The sequence below is a fragment of the Macaca fascicularis genome, chromosome 9, assembly GCF_037993035.2.
Source record: "Macaca fascicularis isolate 582-1 chromosome 9, T2T-MFA8v1.1".
Classification (NCBI taxonomy): Eukaryota; Metazoa; Chordata; class Mammalia; order Primates; family Cercopithecidae; genus Macaca; species Macaca fascicularis.
This window is the reverse complement of record NC_088383.1, coordinates 17993618-18009637: the sequence shown is the minus strand read 5'-3', so window position 1 is coordinate 18009637 and position 16020 is coordinate 17993618. Positions and strand designations below refer to the sequence as shown.

Sequence of the window (16020 nt, the reverse complement as noted above, 5' to 3'; positions counted from 1 at the left end):
GGCAATTCTTTATTTAAAAAAGATATTTGTGTTTTTAATATTTAAATGGAATCTTGCAAGCAATATAAGCTGAGAATATAAAAAACTTATATCGTCATTCAATTCTACTGTAAATCTGTCACATTGTATAATTTGTTCTATTTTCTAAATTATTCAGCAGGGTTTTTCTATCCATCTTAAACAGTTCTTGCTGATGGAGAAATGTAGTTAAGCGCCACATTGATTTCCTTGTATTATTTCAACCATTGTACAATATAGTAGAACGAACATATATTTCTGCAATGAGATGTGGCTTTTTGCTATTAAGTGAGAAATCTGGAAAAGTCTCTGGATATTAAATTTAGTACAATTTTGTGATGTCTATGATGAGTATTTTTTTACTTAACATTGTGTAAGAAAACTGTCAAGACACTGAATGCTCTAATACTATTGTTAGCTATTATCTCATGTACATCATAATTAATCGTGGATGTTAATTCATGTTTTAAATAGACTCAATCATTTCAAATTCCTTTCAACCAAGTTCCTTCCCAACCCAATTCGATTGCCATTGTTTTCACCTTGTACCATGGTGACGAGGAGCTCATCAGAAGTGTGGGAGAAGTTTTGGCGCTGGTATTTGGTTGATGTCCCCATATATTTATGTTACTGTATTATCTTCAATCTGTGATTTTATTGCAAACATCTTTTAGAGACTTGAGTTCATTCTCTGATGGCTATTTAGCCTGTTTAAAACTGGCAGCATACGGGCCGGGTGCGGTGGCTCAAGCTTGTAATCCCAGCACTTTGGGAGGCTGAGGCCGGTGGATCACGAGGTCAGCAGATGGAGACCATCCTGGCTAACATGGTGAAACCCCGTCTCTACTAAAAAACACAAAAAATTAGCTGGATGTGGTGGCAGGTGCATGTAGTCCCAGCTAATTGGGAGGCTGAGGCGGGCGAATGGTAAGAAACCGGGAGGTGGAGCTTGTAGTGAGCCAAGATCACACCACTGCACTCCAGCCTGGGCAATAGAGCGAGACTGTCTCAAAAGAAAAAAAACCAAAAAAGAAACAAACAAACAAAAAAAACCCCACCTGGCAGCGTACAATCTGCACGTCCAGATAGCGGGAAATGTGGCCTGCCCGTGTAAGCTACACGCCCGTGCAGATGTGCCATAGGCCCCCTACACATGAGGGGGCTGCTTGCTCTCTGGGCTCCTCTTCATTCTAGCTGTGTGTCCTTGGCCAGGACAGTCTGTCTGTGCTCTGGCTTCATCTATAAAATGGGGATTATAAAAGAATATCTACATAGGCCTTTTTGTTGTTGTTGTTGTTGAGATGGAGTCTTGCTCTATCGCCCAGGCTGGAGTGCAGTGGCGGGATCTTGGCTCACTGCAACCTCCACCTCCTGGGTTCAAGCAATTCTTCTGCCTCAGCCTCCTGATTAGCCTGGACTACAGGCCACCACGCCCAGCTAATTGGTTTGTATTTTTAGTAGAGACAGGGCTTCACCGTGTTGGCCAGGTCAAACTCATGACCTCAAGTGATCCGCCCGTCTCGGCCTCCCAAAGTGCTGGGAATACAGATTCCATCGTGCTCTTTATTATTATTATTATTATTATTTAAAAAAATTTTTTTTTGGAAATGGAGTCTCACTCTGTCACCCAGGCTGGAGTGCAGTGGCGCTCTCTCAGCTCACTGCAACCTCTGCCTCCCGGGTTCAAGTGATTCTCCTGCCTCACCCTCCCAAGTAGCTGGGATTATAGGCGTGCGCCACCACACCCAGCTAATTTTTATATTTTTAGTAGAGACAGGATTTCTCTATGTTGGCCAGGCTGGTCTCTAACTCCTGAACGCAAGTGATCTGCCCACCTCAGTCTCCCAAAGTGCTGGGATTACAGGTGTGAGCCACTGCACCCAGCCCTCTATTGGGTTCTTGAGAGGATTAAATCAGTGTAAATCCAGTGCTTGCAACAGATAAGTTTCATCCTAAGAATCTCCTTTTCTGCTGTTGACTCCTCCGTGATGAGGAATGTCTGTCTTCCCCAGGTGCCCCTCACCTTTATGCACAGCTCAGGACCATCGAACATATGGGCTGACAGCACTGATGTCAACCCAATACTTCAATAATGTATTGACCGCATTTAATGGCTTTCTTATTTTAAGATAAGAAATAAAAAAATAAAGATTCTAATATTTTCTCCTCATACCTGGTTTTATCTGCCCGTGAAAATATGCAGACTGGATGTTGGTGGATCCTTGTTTATACAGCATATTCTGAGTTTAGATGCTGCATCTGAACAGAGGAGGAGAACTGTATTTACACGTTTGTTTTTATTTCTGAACAGGATCCTTACCTTTCTGCACGTGTCTCCCGGGTTATACTGGAAATGGTTATGGGCCAAATGGATGTGTGCAGCTCGGTAATATTTGCCTAAGTCACCCCTGCCTAAATGGACAATGCATCGTAAGTCCTTTGTTCTTCCTGTGGACAGAGAGTACCTGAGAATAATTTTAGTTTCATGCCTATAAAATGTATCATTATAGGATTCAGGAATGTTAAGATAATGAGTCAAGTTTCAGATAAGGAACTGTGGAGAACTCTCAGATAAAAGATAGATAATGATTTTAGTTCTCAGGAAAAAACATTGAGTTAATTTTTTGTCTCAGTGGTTTATGAAATACTAAATTACACCTGCAGTTTGATCTAAATAAATCTGACTTATACTTAACAATTACCATTTAAACTTATTAATAACAAGTTAGACTACTAGACAATACCTATATATAAATACATATATATTTGTAGCACCTGTTAAATATATCAATAGGCCAGGCATGGTGGCTCACACCTGTAATCCCAGCATTTTGGGAGGCTAAGGTGGGTGGATCACGAGCCAGGAGTTTGAGACCAGCCTGACCAACATGGTGAAACCCCATCTCTACTAAAAAAAAAGTTAGCCAGGCATGGTGGCACGTGCCTGTAATCCCAGTTACTCAGGAGGCTGAGACAGGAAAATCACTTGAACTCGGGAGGTGGAGGTTGCAGTGAGCTGAGATCACACCACTGCACTCCAGCTGGGGTGACAGAGCGGAACTCCATCTCAAAAAAAAAAATTATTTTATATATAATTATATATTTTATATATAATTTTATATATAATTATATATAAATATATTTTATATTTATATTTATATTTTATATAAATATAATATATTTATAATAATTATATGTCATATATAATTATATATCTTATATATTATATTATTATATATAATAATTATATATAATTTTATATATATCTCTCCATGGCACTACATTCCTATTATTTGGATTGATTCAAGTTTATTGTCTATCCATTTGTTTTATGGTATTATGGGTTTTTTTTTTCCTTAGGACACAGTCTCTGGTTATTTTTGTCAGTGTGACTCAGGTTGGACAGGTGTCAACTGTACAGAAAACATCAACGAGTGTTTGAGCAACCCCTGTGTGAATGGAGGAACTTGTGTTGATGGCGTTAATTCTTTCAGTTGTGAATGCACACGTCTCTGGACTGGACCTCTCTGTCAGGTTCCCCAGCAAGGTACAGTCAGCATGTCTTATGCCACAGATGCTCACAGCATAACAGCAGCATCCTTTAGTGAGTCCCTCAGCAGATGCCTTTGCTGAACCCACTTTTTTGTCCAGTTGCTCAGATACTGAGAACTAAATCTTTCCTTGCAGAAATGGTATACAATTCACAAGGTGAATATTTATAAATCTCACTGTAAGCCAGGCACTTTTCTTCCAAAGAATAATTAAATTGGTATTTGCCATTTGCACTATGCCCTTTTTGAATATAAAACATGCTAAGGTATTGTCTTTCATGGTTTTCTAAGGGGAAGTTTTGTGAGGAGCAGCCACTTAATTTCCCTAGAATACTGCATTTAATCATGGCACTCTGCCTTTCCATGATACACAGTGGCTTCCCGTTGCCTGTTAAATAGAGACTGGGATTATTTTTCGATGATCTTCTATAACCAAGTCTCACCAGATCCATCTAACCTTATTTTTCACTAGTTCCCTAGAAATACCTTCACTCAAGCAAGTTTTCTTTCGTCACCGGACCCCTGTGCCACCATGAGTATTTTCCACCGTGTTCATTTATTTGGGATGTTTCTCCCGACAAACCTCCTCACGTATCTTCCGTGTTTCTCATCCAGATGTGTCTGTCCCTCAGGAGCACTTCCCCCTCAACTTCCTCCATAAAGTCACTTTTGACTCTTCTGCCCCTCATTTGAGACTCCTGATTTGGAATCAACACATTTATTGAGAGGTTGTTATATGTTTAGGACAATAGTAGACCCTATGGAGAAATATGAAAGCATAAAATACTGTCTCCACTTATGAACCGCTCACCTTGTGGTTGAGGAGACAAGACCAACCCCAATGGGAGAACAGATACAAGAATTAAAGATATGAGCTACGTTGTGTGGGGTGAAATCGGGTGTCACAGGGGCATAGGGAATGGGAATCAGTGGAAACATAGGACGGCAGTTCATGGAGCAGGTGATGAGGCATCAGCTGGGCTTTGAACAAGAGGTGGGATTTCTATGGAAGTTTGCAGAAAAAGGGGACAGAAAAGAGGGAATGCCAGGGCTTTTGTCTCCAACCTTCATTACTCATATTTTCTCTAAATGTATCAGCAGCAGGGTTACAGTTGCCCAACCTCTTCCTTTTAGGAAACTCTGAAAAGCACAGTTCATGTTTTCCTTTGTAGTTTGTGGAGAGTCCTTGTCAGGAATAAATGGAAGCTTCAGCTACAGGAGCCCGGATGTTGGTTATGTTCATGATGTTAACTGCTTCTGGGTTATCAAAACTGAAACGGGAAAGGTAAATGTAGTAACTCCTGTCCAAATACATATTATATTTGTATATATAAATATGGAGTATGTGTATATATTACATAAAATACATACAATGATAATTCAACTATCATATATTGAGTGCTTACTAAGTACAGAGTGCCAGGATTTTGGCTAGACATATACCTACCTTTCTATAAGTGGACATTTATTCTTTGAAATAAGTAACGGGTTGGGCGTGGTGGCTCTCGCCTGTAATCCTAGCACTTTGAGAGGCTGAGGCGGGTGGATCGCCTAAGGTCAGGAGTTTCAGACCAGCCTGGTCAATATGCTGAAACCCTGTCTCTACTAAAAATACAAAAAAAAAACAAAACACAAAAAAACAATTAGCTGGACGTATTGGCACATTCCTGTGATCCTAGCTACTTGGGAGGCTGAGGCAGGAGAATTGCTTGAATCCAGGGGGTGGAGTTTGTAGTGTGCAGAGATTGTGCCACTGTACTCCAGCCTGGACAACAGAGTGAGACTCCATTTCAAAAAAAAAAAAAAAAAAAAAATGGTAACAAGGCCAGGCCTCGTGGTTCACGCTTGTAATCCTAGCACTTTACGAGGCTGAGGTGGGTGGATTGCCTGAGGTCAGGAATTCAAGACCAGCCTGGCCAACATGGTGAAACTGTGGCTCTACTAAAATGACACAAGTTAGCCAGGTGTGGTGATGGGTGCCTTTAATCTCAGCTACTTGGGAGGCTGAGGCGGGAGAATCATTTGACCTCAGGAGGCAGAGGTTTCAGTTAGCCGAGACTGCGCCACTGCACTCCAGCCTGGGCAACAGAGCAAGACTCGGTCTCAAAAATAAATAAATAAATAAATCCTCTTTTTATAGATGAAATAATGAAAAGTAGGTGAAGCTAACCATTTTTTGTTAACACTTCTTAGCTTGTAATTGGAATAGTTGAATTTCAAAGTCAAGTTTATCTGGTTCCAAAGTCCATGCTTTCTCCGGTATGAATGATTCTCTACACTGGTTGACTGACTGCAAGCCACTAGTTAATTTGTAAAATCATGTTACTGAGACAGTATTTTAGAAGATGGTCACTCAGTATTATGTTGAATATTATGCAAAAATGGCCACTGATATGAAGATAGTTTTCTTATCAAGTGTCTTCACTCTGCTGTGTTCTAGGCTAAGTGCTTCATTACAGCATTCCATTTTTAACTCTCATAACCCTGAAAGATAGAAATTATTATCTTCATTTTGCACATGAGGAAACAGAGCCTAGTGCCACTGAGAAGTGTGTCCAGGTGCATGTGGTTCGAAAGTGGCATGCAGTGACTCAGACACAGGCCAGTCACCTCGAAATCCTGTCACTCTGAGCCGCTGCATGAACGCTTTTCAAATTAAGACCCAAGTCCAAGGTTTTTAGTGCTTTTATACCCAACATTAATTACCCAGGCAGTTCTAAATATTGTTTCTCAACCACCTCCTGGACTCATAAAAATGAAGTGGTATGTCTGAATAGATAAAATTTTCCCTTGAAATCCTATTAACTTTTTCCAGCAAACTATTACAGAGGGCATTGTACAAGGGTCAAAAAACATTTTTTTCCCTTGAGGAGGGAGGACTATTTGGGACCTGGTAACCTCACACTAAAATAAACTTCAAAATAAATTTCCCAGTGGGTATGCTATGTGAATTTCCTTCCTTCCATTTAGTTTTCATGAATTCTATTTCCTGGCATTGAAAACATTCTTTTGAAAAAAATATTCCTAGGTGAGAAACTTGTAATACTTTTGTTACCAATTTGTAAGAAAATTCATCTTGTTTTTTTCTTGATTATTGTGATTTTTTATCTTCTCACTTATAATGGACATAATATGGTAGAAAATATATACAAATTGGGATAGTTCAATTAACAAACATTTGAGTTTTGTTTAAACTGTTTTAAGAGAGAAAGTCATGTAGTAGTAGGTAACTGATCTTAAAATACCCTACCACAGAATTTCAAAAATTCCCGATATTCTTTTTCATTAACTGAATATTGTTGTGATTTTAGGTTCAGATGAAAATTAAATCTGACAGCCTTCTTTTGATTGTTTATCTCAAATGAGGTTGTCAGTACATTATAAGTTATATTACTGTATTTGAAGTCTGTATTCTAATCCATTCGGACACATTTTTGTGTTTATTCTCTTCTACTTGTATGCTCAATATTTTTTCCTATTACCTTCTTCTCATTCTCTACTCTTGGTATTACTCATCTTTTAATTATATCCAGTCCCTGAAGCCTTCCAGGCCTTGCATGTCTACATCCCGCCTACTCTGCCTACACCTGAGCGTGTCGGTCTGGGCTGGCATCAGAATCTTAGCCCCTCTGGAATCAACATCCCTGGCGGGCAGTGATGAACATCTGTGTGTTTGTTACAGGCCACAGGTTATTCAGGGAGTCAGGGTGTACATTCTTGTGAATGGTAATATTAGCCAGTTAAACTTAATTCAGGTAGATTTTCAAATCTCCAATTTATTTTACTGCTTTAAAAACAATGTCCGTTATACATTTGAAATACCTTGGTCTGGTGGACTTGATAAGTGTAATGAAATCAGGGTAAATCTATGTTAGTAACATTAATATTTTTTGATATATTTCGATATTAGTTGAAGTTTGTTTTTAATGATATTTAGCACAAGTCATTTAATATGTAGATTGACATCTGTACTGGTGGATAACTAGGAAATGATAGATCTAGCTCTTGAAAGTGCCTCAGTATGAATGCTGCCTAGGAAGTGGGAGAAATACTTTAAAATTCACAAGGAAGTAAAAGATAATATATATGGCCTTTGTATTTTTAGGTCCTGCGTATCACTTTCACTTTTTTCCGATTAGAATCCATGGAAAATTGTCCACACGAGTTTCTTCAGGTTTATGATGGAGATTCCTCTGCCGCTTTACAACTTGGAAGATTTTGTGGCTCCAGCCTCCCTGATGAACTCCTCAGCAGTGACAATGCTCTCTATTTTCATCTCTATTCTGAACATTTAAGAAATGAGGGAGGCTTTACAGTAAGATGGGAAACACAGCAACCAGGTATGTATGAACCTGGAGAAAAAAAGAAGCAAAATTTTGAGGTTATTCAGTTTTCTTAATCAGTGTTAGACTTTTGGATACATGAGATGTTTTGGGATCTGAAGATATATAATATTTTATAATTATTTTATTTTATTCATTTATTTATTTTGAGACAAGGTCTCACTCTGTTGCCCAGGCTGAAGTGCAGTCGCCTGATCACGGCTCACTGCAACCTTGACCTCCTCTGCTCAAGTGATCCTCCCACCTCAGCCTCCTGAGTAGCTGGGACTACAGGTGTGCACCACCATGCCAGGCTAATGTTTTGTGTGTTTTTTGTAGAGATGGGGTTTCTCTATGTTGTGCAGGCTGGTCTCAAACTCCTGGGCTCAAGCGATCCATCTAATTCAGCCTCCCAAAGTGCTGGGATTGCGAGCGTGGGCCACTGTGTCCAATCATAATTACTTTAAAATCAAATCAATCTAGAATGAATTAGAATATATTTTGTGTCTAAAGACAACAAAATTAGCATGAAATAGAAGGGATTAAACATGAGTCTTAGTTGGTCCCTTGTCAAATTACTGAACAGCCTTTTTATAAGCTCTACTAGTAGTTTACTGCAGAAATATTGAGGACATTGTCCACTCCTTCATGTAGTATTCCTTCATCTTAATGACCACTTAGTCGTTTTTTCTTTTTGTTATTATATTGTTTTAATTATTCTATTTTCTTTCAAGTTTTTACTATGAAAGTTTTAAACAAATAAAAAGTAAAGAGATCAGTATACCAAGCCCACAATTCATTCATCAATACATCTGTGGATCAATTTCAGCATTTTCCCATCTTTTTAATTGGTGTTTTTATCTATCCTGATGCTGCCTAGACTTAACTTCTGAAGCTTGAAATCTGAGAGTGTAATTTCAACTTTGCTCTTTTCAAAGATTTTGGATATTGTGCATTTCCATATAAGTTTTTGAATCAACTTGTCAGTTTTCCCAAAGAATTTTATGGGAATTACATTGAATCTATAATTAACTTTCGAAGAAATGACCTCTTAAAAATACTGAGCCTGCCAATGCATGAAAATAAACTGTTTTTAAATTCAGTTCTCTTTTAATTTATCCTGGCAATGTTTAATAACTTTCAGTGTGTAAGTATTCCATATCTTTTGTTAGATTTATTTATAGATATTTGATGTATTATGCTTAGTGAAACATTAATTTTCTTTCTTTCTTTTTTTTTTTGTCTCTGTTGCCCAGGCTGGAGTGCAGTGGCATGATCTCAGCTCACTGCAAGCTCCGCCTTCCGGGTTCATGCCATTCTCTTGCTTCAGCCTCCCGAGTAGCTGGGACTACAGGCGCCCGCTGCCATGCCCGGCTAATTTTTTGCATTTTTTAGTAGAGACAGGGTTTCACCATGTTAGCCAGGATGGTCTTGATCTCCTGACCTCGTGATCCACCCATCTCAAAGTGCTGAGATTACAGGCATGAGCCACTGTGCCCGGCCTAGTGAAATATTAATTTTCTGAAGTTTAATTTTTCACTTGTTATGTAAAAATATGTATTTTTTAAATATTTGATTTTGATTTCATATGCATTGTTAAATTCATTCAATTCTAATTATTTTTTGTAGATTCTTTTGGATTTTTTAACATACATAATTACATCATCTGTGAATGAAGGATATTTTTCCCCTTCCTTTCCAGTCTTTGTAACTATTATGTCTTTTCCTTGACTTATTGCCCTGATTAGGACCTTGAATACCACACAGAATAAAAGTGTTCAAAAGGAAATTCTTGCCTTTTCTCCAGCGGCACGGGGAAATGCTCAATATTTCACTGTTGAATATGATGTTAGCCGTAAATTTTTGTAGATAACTTTTATCAGATGAAGGGTGTTCTTTCCTGTGTCGACTACTATTGCTGTGTAACAAATTTACCACAAATTCAGTGTTGTAGAACATTAATCATTTGACTTTGTTTCTGATTTTGTGGACCCGGAATACTGAAAGAACCCAACATGACAGTTGCTACTTGAAATCTATTCAGCAGTTATAAGCAAGTGTCAGCTGGGACTGCAGCTGTCTAAAGGCTGGACTGGGCTGAATATCCAAGATGGCCTACTCCAATGGCTACCAATTGATGCTGGCTTTCAATGAGAGTTCACCTAGGCTATGGACCTGAATGTCTACATATGGCTACTCTAAAAAGGTGGTCTTAGAATAGTGAAACATTTTTCGTGGCAATTGGCTTCTCTCAGAGCAAGCATTACAACAGAACCAGACAGATGCTGAATGGGATTTTTTCAGCCTGTGTTTGGAAGTCATTGTGTTATTTCTGCCATACTCAATGGGTTAAATTAGTCACAATGTGACGCAAATTCAAGGGGAGGGGACATAGGCCCACTTCTAAATGGGAGAGGTGTCAGAATTTATAAACAATTAAGAAACACACACCTTTTGTTCCTAGTTGCCAAGAATTTTAAAAAATCATGAATGAATGTTGAAACATATAAAATACATTTTCTGACTCTATTGAGGTGATCATGTTTTTTGTCCTGTATTCCATAAATGTAGTGAGTTAAATTGATTGATTTTGAATGGCAAATCAACTTTGCATTCATCAAATATTTTCCATTTGTTCATGGCAAGTTATGCTTTTTATACATTGCTAGATTTTATTTGCTAATATATAGTTTTAGAATTTTTATATCTATATTTAGGAGATATTCTTTTGTAATTTTGTCAAGTTACAGGTAATATCAGTCTTTTAAAATTAATAGAAAAGTGTCTTCTATTTTTATATTCTCTGGAAGAATTTGTGTAAGATTGGCAGTATTTCTTCCTTAAATGTTTGAAATAATTTACCATAAAGTTAATTGAGCCTGCAGGCTTCCTTGTGAGAAGGCTTTAAATTATGATTCAATATATTTAATATAGATCTATTCAGACTTTACATTTCTTCTTTTTTCAGTTTTGGTAATTGTTTTCTCAAGAAACTCATCTATACTTTCAGAATATTTTCGTACTATGTTTTAGTGTTCGTGGGCTCTGTAGTGATGTCCTCTGTTTTCATTCCTGATATTGATAATTTATGTTATCTTTTTTACCTTGATAAGTCTTACTAAGGGTTTGTTAATTTTCCTAATCTTTTCAAAATTCCAACTATTAGCTCTGTTAATGTTTTCTGTTGATTTTTATTTCATTGATTTTCTTCATGGTTTTATCATTTTCTTCCCTTGTGTTATTTTGCACTTAACTTACTGTTAGTTACTTTCAAATTTTTTCCTAGCTTCTTGACTTGGAAGCATTGAGAAATGAGTTTGAACTTTTAAAAATTTCTAATGTATGCACTAAAGCTAATGCATTTTCCTTGGAGAATTTTTATTTGCATCCCACAGGTTTTAATATGTATGTTTTCATTAGCATTCAGCTGAAAGTATTTTCTCATTTTTATTTTGAATTCTCTGTGACCATAGGTTTTATTAAAATTATACTGTTTATTTACTGATGTGATCACTAATCATGCAGTGTATTATTTCAATATTTTGAAATTTGTTGAGATTTACTTTATAGACTAAAGTCTATTTTGGTGCATTTATTGTATGGACAGGAAAGAATGTATATTATGCGATGGTTAGATGTAGTCTTCTACCTATGTTAACTTAGTAAGTTGGTAAACAGTGTTTTTCAAATATTAAATTTCTTTACTGATTTTAAAAAATATTTGCTTTATTACTTAGTGAGAAAGTTATAGTAAAATCTCAAACTATGATTATAGATTTGCCACCTTTTTGTTCTGAAACTTTTGCTTTATGTATTTTCTTATATTATTTTTATCTTCTTTTCCCAATATTTCAAGCATTTATGCTTTTCCAGCTTTCCTGGAGCCTAATTGACAAATAAAAGTTATATATATTTAAGATGTACAATGTAATATTTTGATATATGTATACCTTGTGAAATGATTACCACAATCAAACTAACATATGTATCATACATAGTTACCATTTTAGTCAATATGGTGAAAATGTTTAAGATCTACTCTCAGCAGTTTTCAAGTATATAGTACAATATTGTTAATGATAGTCACCATGCTGTACATTAGAACCTATTCATTCAAGAGAACATAAATGTTTTATCCTTTGACCAACATTTCCCTATTGCCCCCACTTCTCAGCTCCTGGCCACCACCATTCTACTTTCTGCTTCTATGAGTTTAACTTTTTTTAGATTTCACATATAAGTGAGAGCATGCAGTATTTGTCCTTCTATGTCTGGCTTATTTCACTTAGCATGTCTCCCTGTTTCATCCAGGTTGTCACAAATGACAGAATTTCCTTTTCTTTTTAAGGATAAATAATATCCCATTTATGTCTGTGTCTGTGTTTGTGTGTATTTATATATTGCACATTTTTCTTTATCCATTTACCTGTTGATGAGCACTTAGATTTATTCCATATCTTGGTTATTGTGAATGTATTGGGAATAATGCTGCAATGAACATGGAAGTGCAGATAGCTCTTCCAAATACTTATTTAATTTTCTGTGGATATATAACCAGAAGTGAGATTGCTGAATCATATGGTAGCTCTGTTTTTAACTTTTTGAGGAACCTCCACATTGTTTTAAATATGGCTGTACCAATATACTTTCAATCAGGGTTCCCTTTTCTCCACATCTCATCGATACTTGTTATCTTTTACCTTCTCGATAATGGCCATTCTAACAAGTATGAGGTGGCATCTTATTGTGGTTTTGATTTGCATTTCCTGGATGATTACTATGTTGAGCATTTTCTCATGTATTTGTTGGCCATTTGTATGTTTTCTATTGAGAAATGTCTATTTGGATCCTTTGCCCATTTTTAAGATTGGGTTAATTTGTTTTGTTGATATTGAGTTGAGTTTTTTATATATTTTGGTTGTGCTTTTGTGGTCATATCCAAAAAAATCACTACTCAGACTAATGTCATAGGGCTTTTCCTGTATGTTTTCCTGGATTAGTTCTTCAGTTTCAGGCCTTATGTTTAAGTCTTTAATTTTGAGTTGACTTTGTATGTGGTGTGGGATAAGGGTTCATTTTCATTTTTCTGCAAATGGATATCCAGTTTTTTCAGCACAAATTATAGACTATCCCTTACATGTTGTGTGTTCTTGCCATGTTTGTCAAATATCAATTCAGCATAATGTATGGATTTATTTCTGGGCTCTCTATTCCATTCCATAGGTCTATATATCTGTCTTTAATGCCAATGCCATACTGTTTTGATTACTACAGTTTTGTAATATATTTTTAAATCAGGTAGTGTATTTTTATTTTAAATATATTTTAAAATTAGGATGCCTCCAGGTTTGTTCTTTTCGCTCAAGATTGCTTTAGCTATTTGAAGTCTTTTGTGGTTTCATATGAATTATAGGATTCTTTTTCTATTTTGTGAAAAATACCATTGGAATTCTGTTAGAGATGGCATTGAATCTGTAGACTGCTTTGCATAGTATGGACATTTTAACAGTATTCTTTCAATTTGTGAACACCAAATATTTTCTTTTTTTCATTAACGTGGTATAGTTTTCAAAATGCAGATATTTCACTTTCTTGGTTAAATTCATTCCTACGTATTTAACTTTTTGTCACTATTGTAAATGGGATTTTCTTCTTAATTTCCTTTTTGTATAGTTAGTTGTTAATGTATAGAAATGCAACTAATTTTATATGTTGATTTTATATCCTGTAACTTTACTGAATTAGTTCATCTATTAGTTCTAAAAGTATTTTGGTGGAGTCTTTAGGGTTTTCTATGTATGAAAGATCCTGCCATTTGCAAACAGACAATTTTACATTCTAATGGGATCATTTTCCTTCAGCCTGAAGAACATATTTTAATATTTCTCACAGAGCCTGTCTGCTGAAGTCAGATTCACTCAGCTTTTGTTTAAGAATGCATTTTTCACCTAATTTTTGAAGGATATTATTACACATAGAATTTTAGGTTGACCGTTTCCTATTAGCTCTCTAAGAATGCCACATCAGTGTCTTGTGACTTCCATAATTTTGAGGGGGAGAGGAACCTCAGCAATAATTCTTGCTGTTCTCCTGAAGATAATGTGTCTTTTCCTCCCCCCTCACTGCTTTTTTGTGTGTTTATACTTAATTTTCCACAACTTGATTATGGCATATCTAGATCTGGTTTTCTCTGTGTTTGTCCTGCTTGAGAGTCACTGAGACTTTTGAATCTATAGGTTGCCTTCTTTTATACAATTTTGAAAATTTTCAGCCAATATTTTTTCAAATATTGCATTGCCACTTTTTTTCCCTTTCTTCTCCCTCTGAGACTCAAATTACACATATGCTAAAAGTTTTGACTGTTTCTAATAGCTCTTAGGGTTTTATATCCTTGCCTTCTTTTTTCGCTCTGATTCTATTTGGTTATTTTGTTTTGGAAAGTCTGTAAGTACAGTAATTCTGTTTTCTGCTGTGTCCAATCCACCATTAAAACCCACTCACCATGTAAAGAGTTCTTGTTTTCAGATGCTATATTTTTCATTTCTAGAATATCCATTTGATTTTTTAAATATAGATTTTAATTATCTGTTGAAATGTTCTTCATCTATTTTGTCAACCTTTTCCTCTAAGTTTTATCATAGTTATTTTGGAGTCATTGTTTGGTAGCCTCAGTATCTGGAATGTTTCTGGCTTTGCTCAGATTGCCTGTTTTATTTATTATTGGTTATTGTTTTTTTTAACTACTTCCTCACAGGCCTAGTCAGTTTTTATTGTGAGCAGGACATTGTACGTGATATGTTGCAGGGATTCTAGATTATATTATCTTCCTCTCAGAAGGGTTGGGTTTTGTTCTAGTAGGCACTTATGTTCCTAGCAGATCACTTTCATTCAATCAAGGCTTGAATTTACAGGGGACCTATTTCACATTTTTTGTGAATCCTGGTGGATTGCCATATTTCCTAGAACATGAATCTTACTCCTGTAGCATACTTTTCTGGCATTTTAATTCAGTTCTCAGGGTTTTCACAAAAGTATCTCCTTTCTGCCTGAATGAGGTAACACATCCTTTCAGTATTTATTATGCAGCCTCTCTTCAATTCTTAGCATCTTCCCTCCCCCCAAAACTGTTCTCTGTTAGACCTGCCGTCTTCTCTGTGCATTTGCAGCTTGCAAGTGAGCTAAGGACCTAAGGAAATGCCTGTACATTTTTGGGGTGCCATTTCCATGCAGCTGCTTTCCTTACAGTATGCAGCTCCAAAACCCCAGATGCTTTGGTGGCCCTAAATCATGAGCTGTTTGTTTACAAACAGGTGTTGCCGTCTCCTTGGGCTTCACTTCTTTGAATTCTTGAGTGTGTATGGGACATACTTCATATACTTCTCTTTTCAGAGATTACAGTCCTTTGCTGTTTGTTCTCAATGCCTGAAAATGATAAAAACTAAAACAGTAATTCCTCACTATTATCAAACATTAATCGTTGTTCATTTTTTCTTAAGTGAGAGCAAGTTTATTAAGAAAGTACGGAAATAAAAGAATGGCTACTCCATAAGCAGAGCAGTGGCACAGACTGCTTGACTGAGTATACTTAACAGTTATTTTGTGATTATTTGCTGAACAAGGGGTGAATTATTCATGAGTTTTCTGGGTAATAGGTGGGCAATTCCTGGAACTGAGGATTCCTCTCCTTTTTAGACCATAGAGGGTAACTTCCTGCTGTTGCCGTGACATTTGTAAACTGTCATGGCACTGGTAGGAGTGTCTTTTAGCATGCTAATGCGCTGTAATTAGCATACAGTGAGCAGTGAGGATGACCAGAGGTTGTTTTCCTCACCATCTTGGTTTTGGTGGTTTTTGGCTGACTTTTACTGCATCCTGCTTTATCAGCAAGGTCTTTGCGACCTGTATCTTGTGCTGACCTCCTATCTTATCCTGTGACTATGAATGCCTTAGACTCCTGGAAATGCAGTCTAGTAGGTCTCAGCCTTATTTTATCCAGCCCCTGTTCAAGATGGAGTTGCTCTGGTTTGAATGCCTGTGGTTTATTTCTCCACTGCCTTTTACAAGGGCACCTTTAATCCTAAGGGTTGTAGAGGGACGACGGTCCATTTGCTGTAACTCCTTCAGGATAA

General features: G+C 36.7%; 1 protein-coding gene across 1 annotated transcript in view; it reads left to right on the top strand.

Annotated features, from left to right (window-relative positions):
• The window catches only part of CUBN (cubilin), a 314813-nt gene that overhangs the window by 21788 nt on the left and 277005 nt on the right, over positions 1 to 16020 (top strand). The window contains exons 11-14 of the mRNA XM_005564724.5: positions 2330 to 2448; positions 3379 to 3565; positions 4742 to 4854; positions 7675 to 7909. Of these exons, the coding sequence (XP_005564781.3) occupies positions 2330 to 2448; positions 3379 to 3565; positions 4742 to 4854; positions 7675 to 7909 (654 nt within the window). The remainder of the gene's footprint in view (positions 1 to 2329; positions 2449 to 3378; positions 3566 to 4741; positions 4855 to 7674; positions 7910 to 16020) is intronic.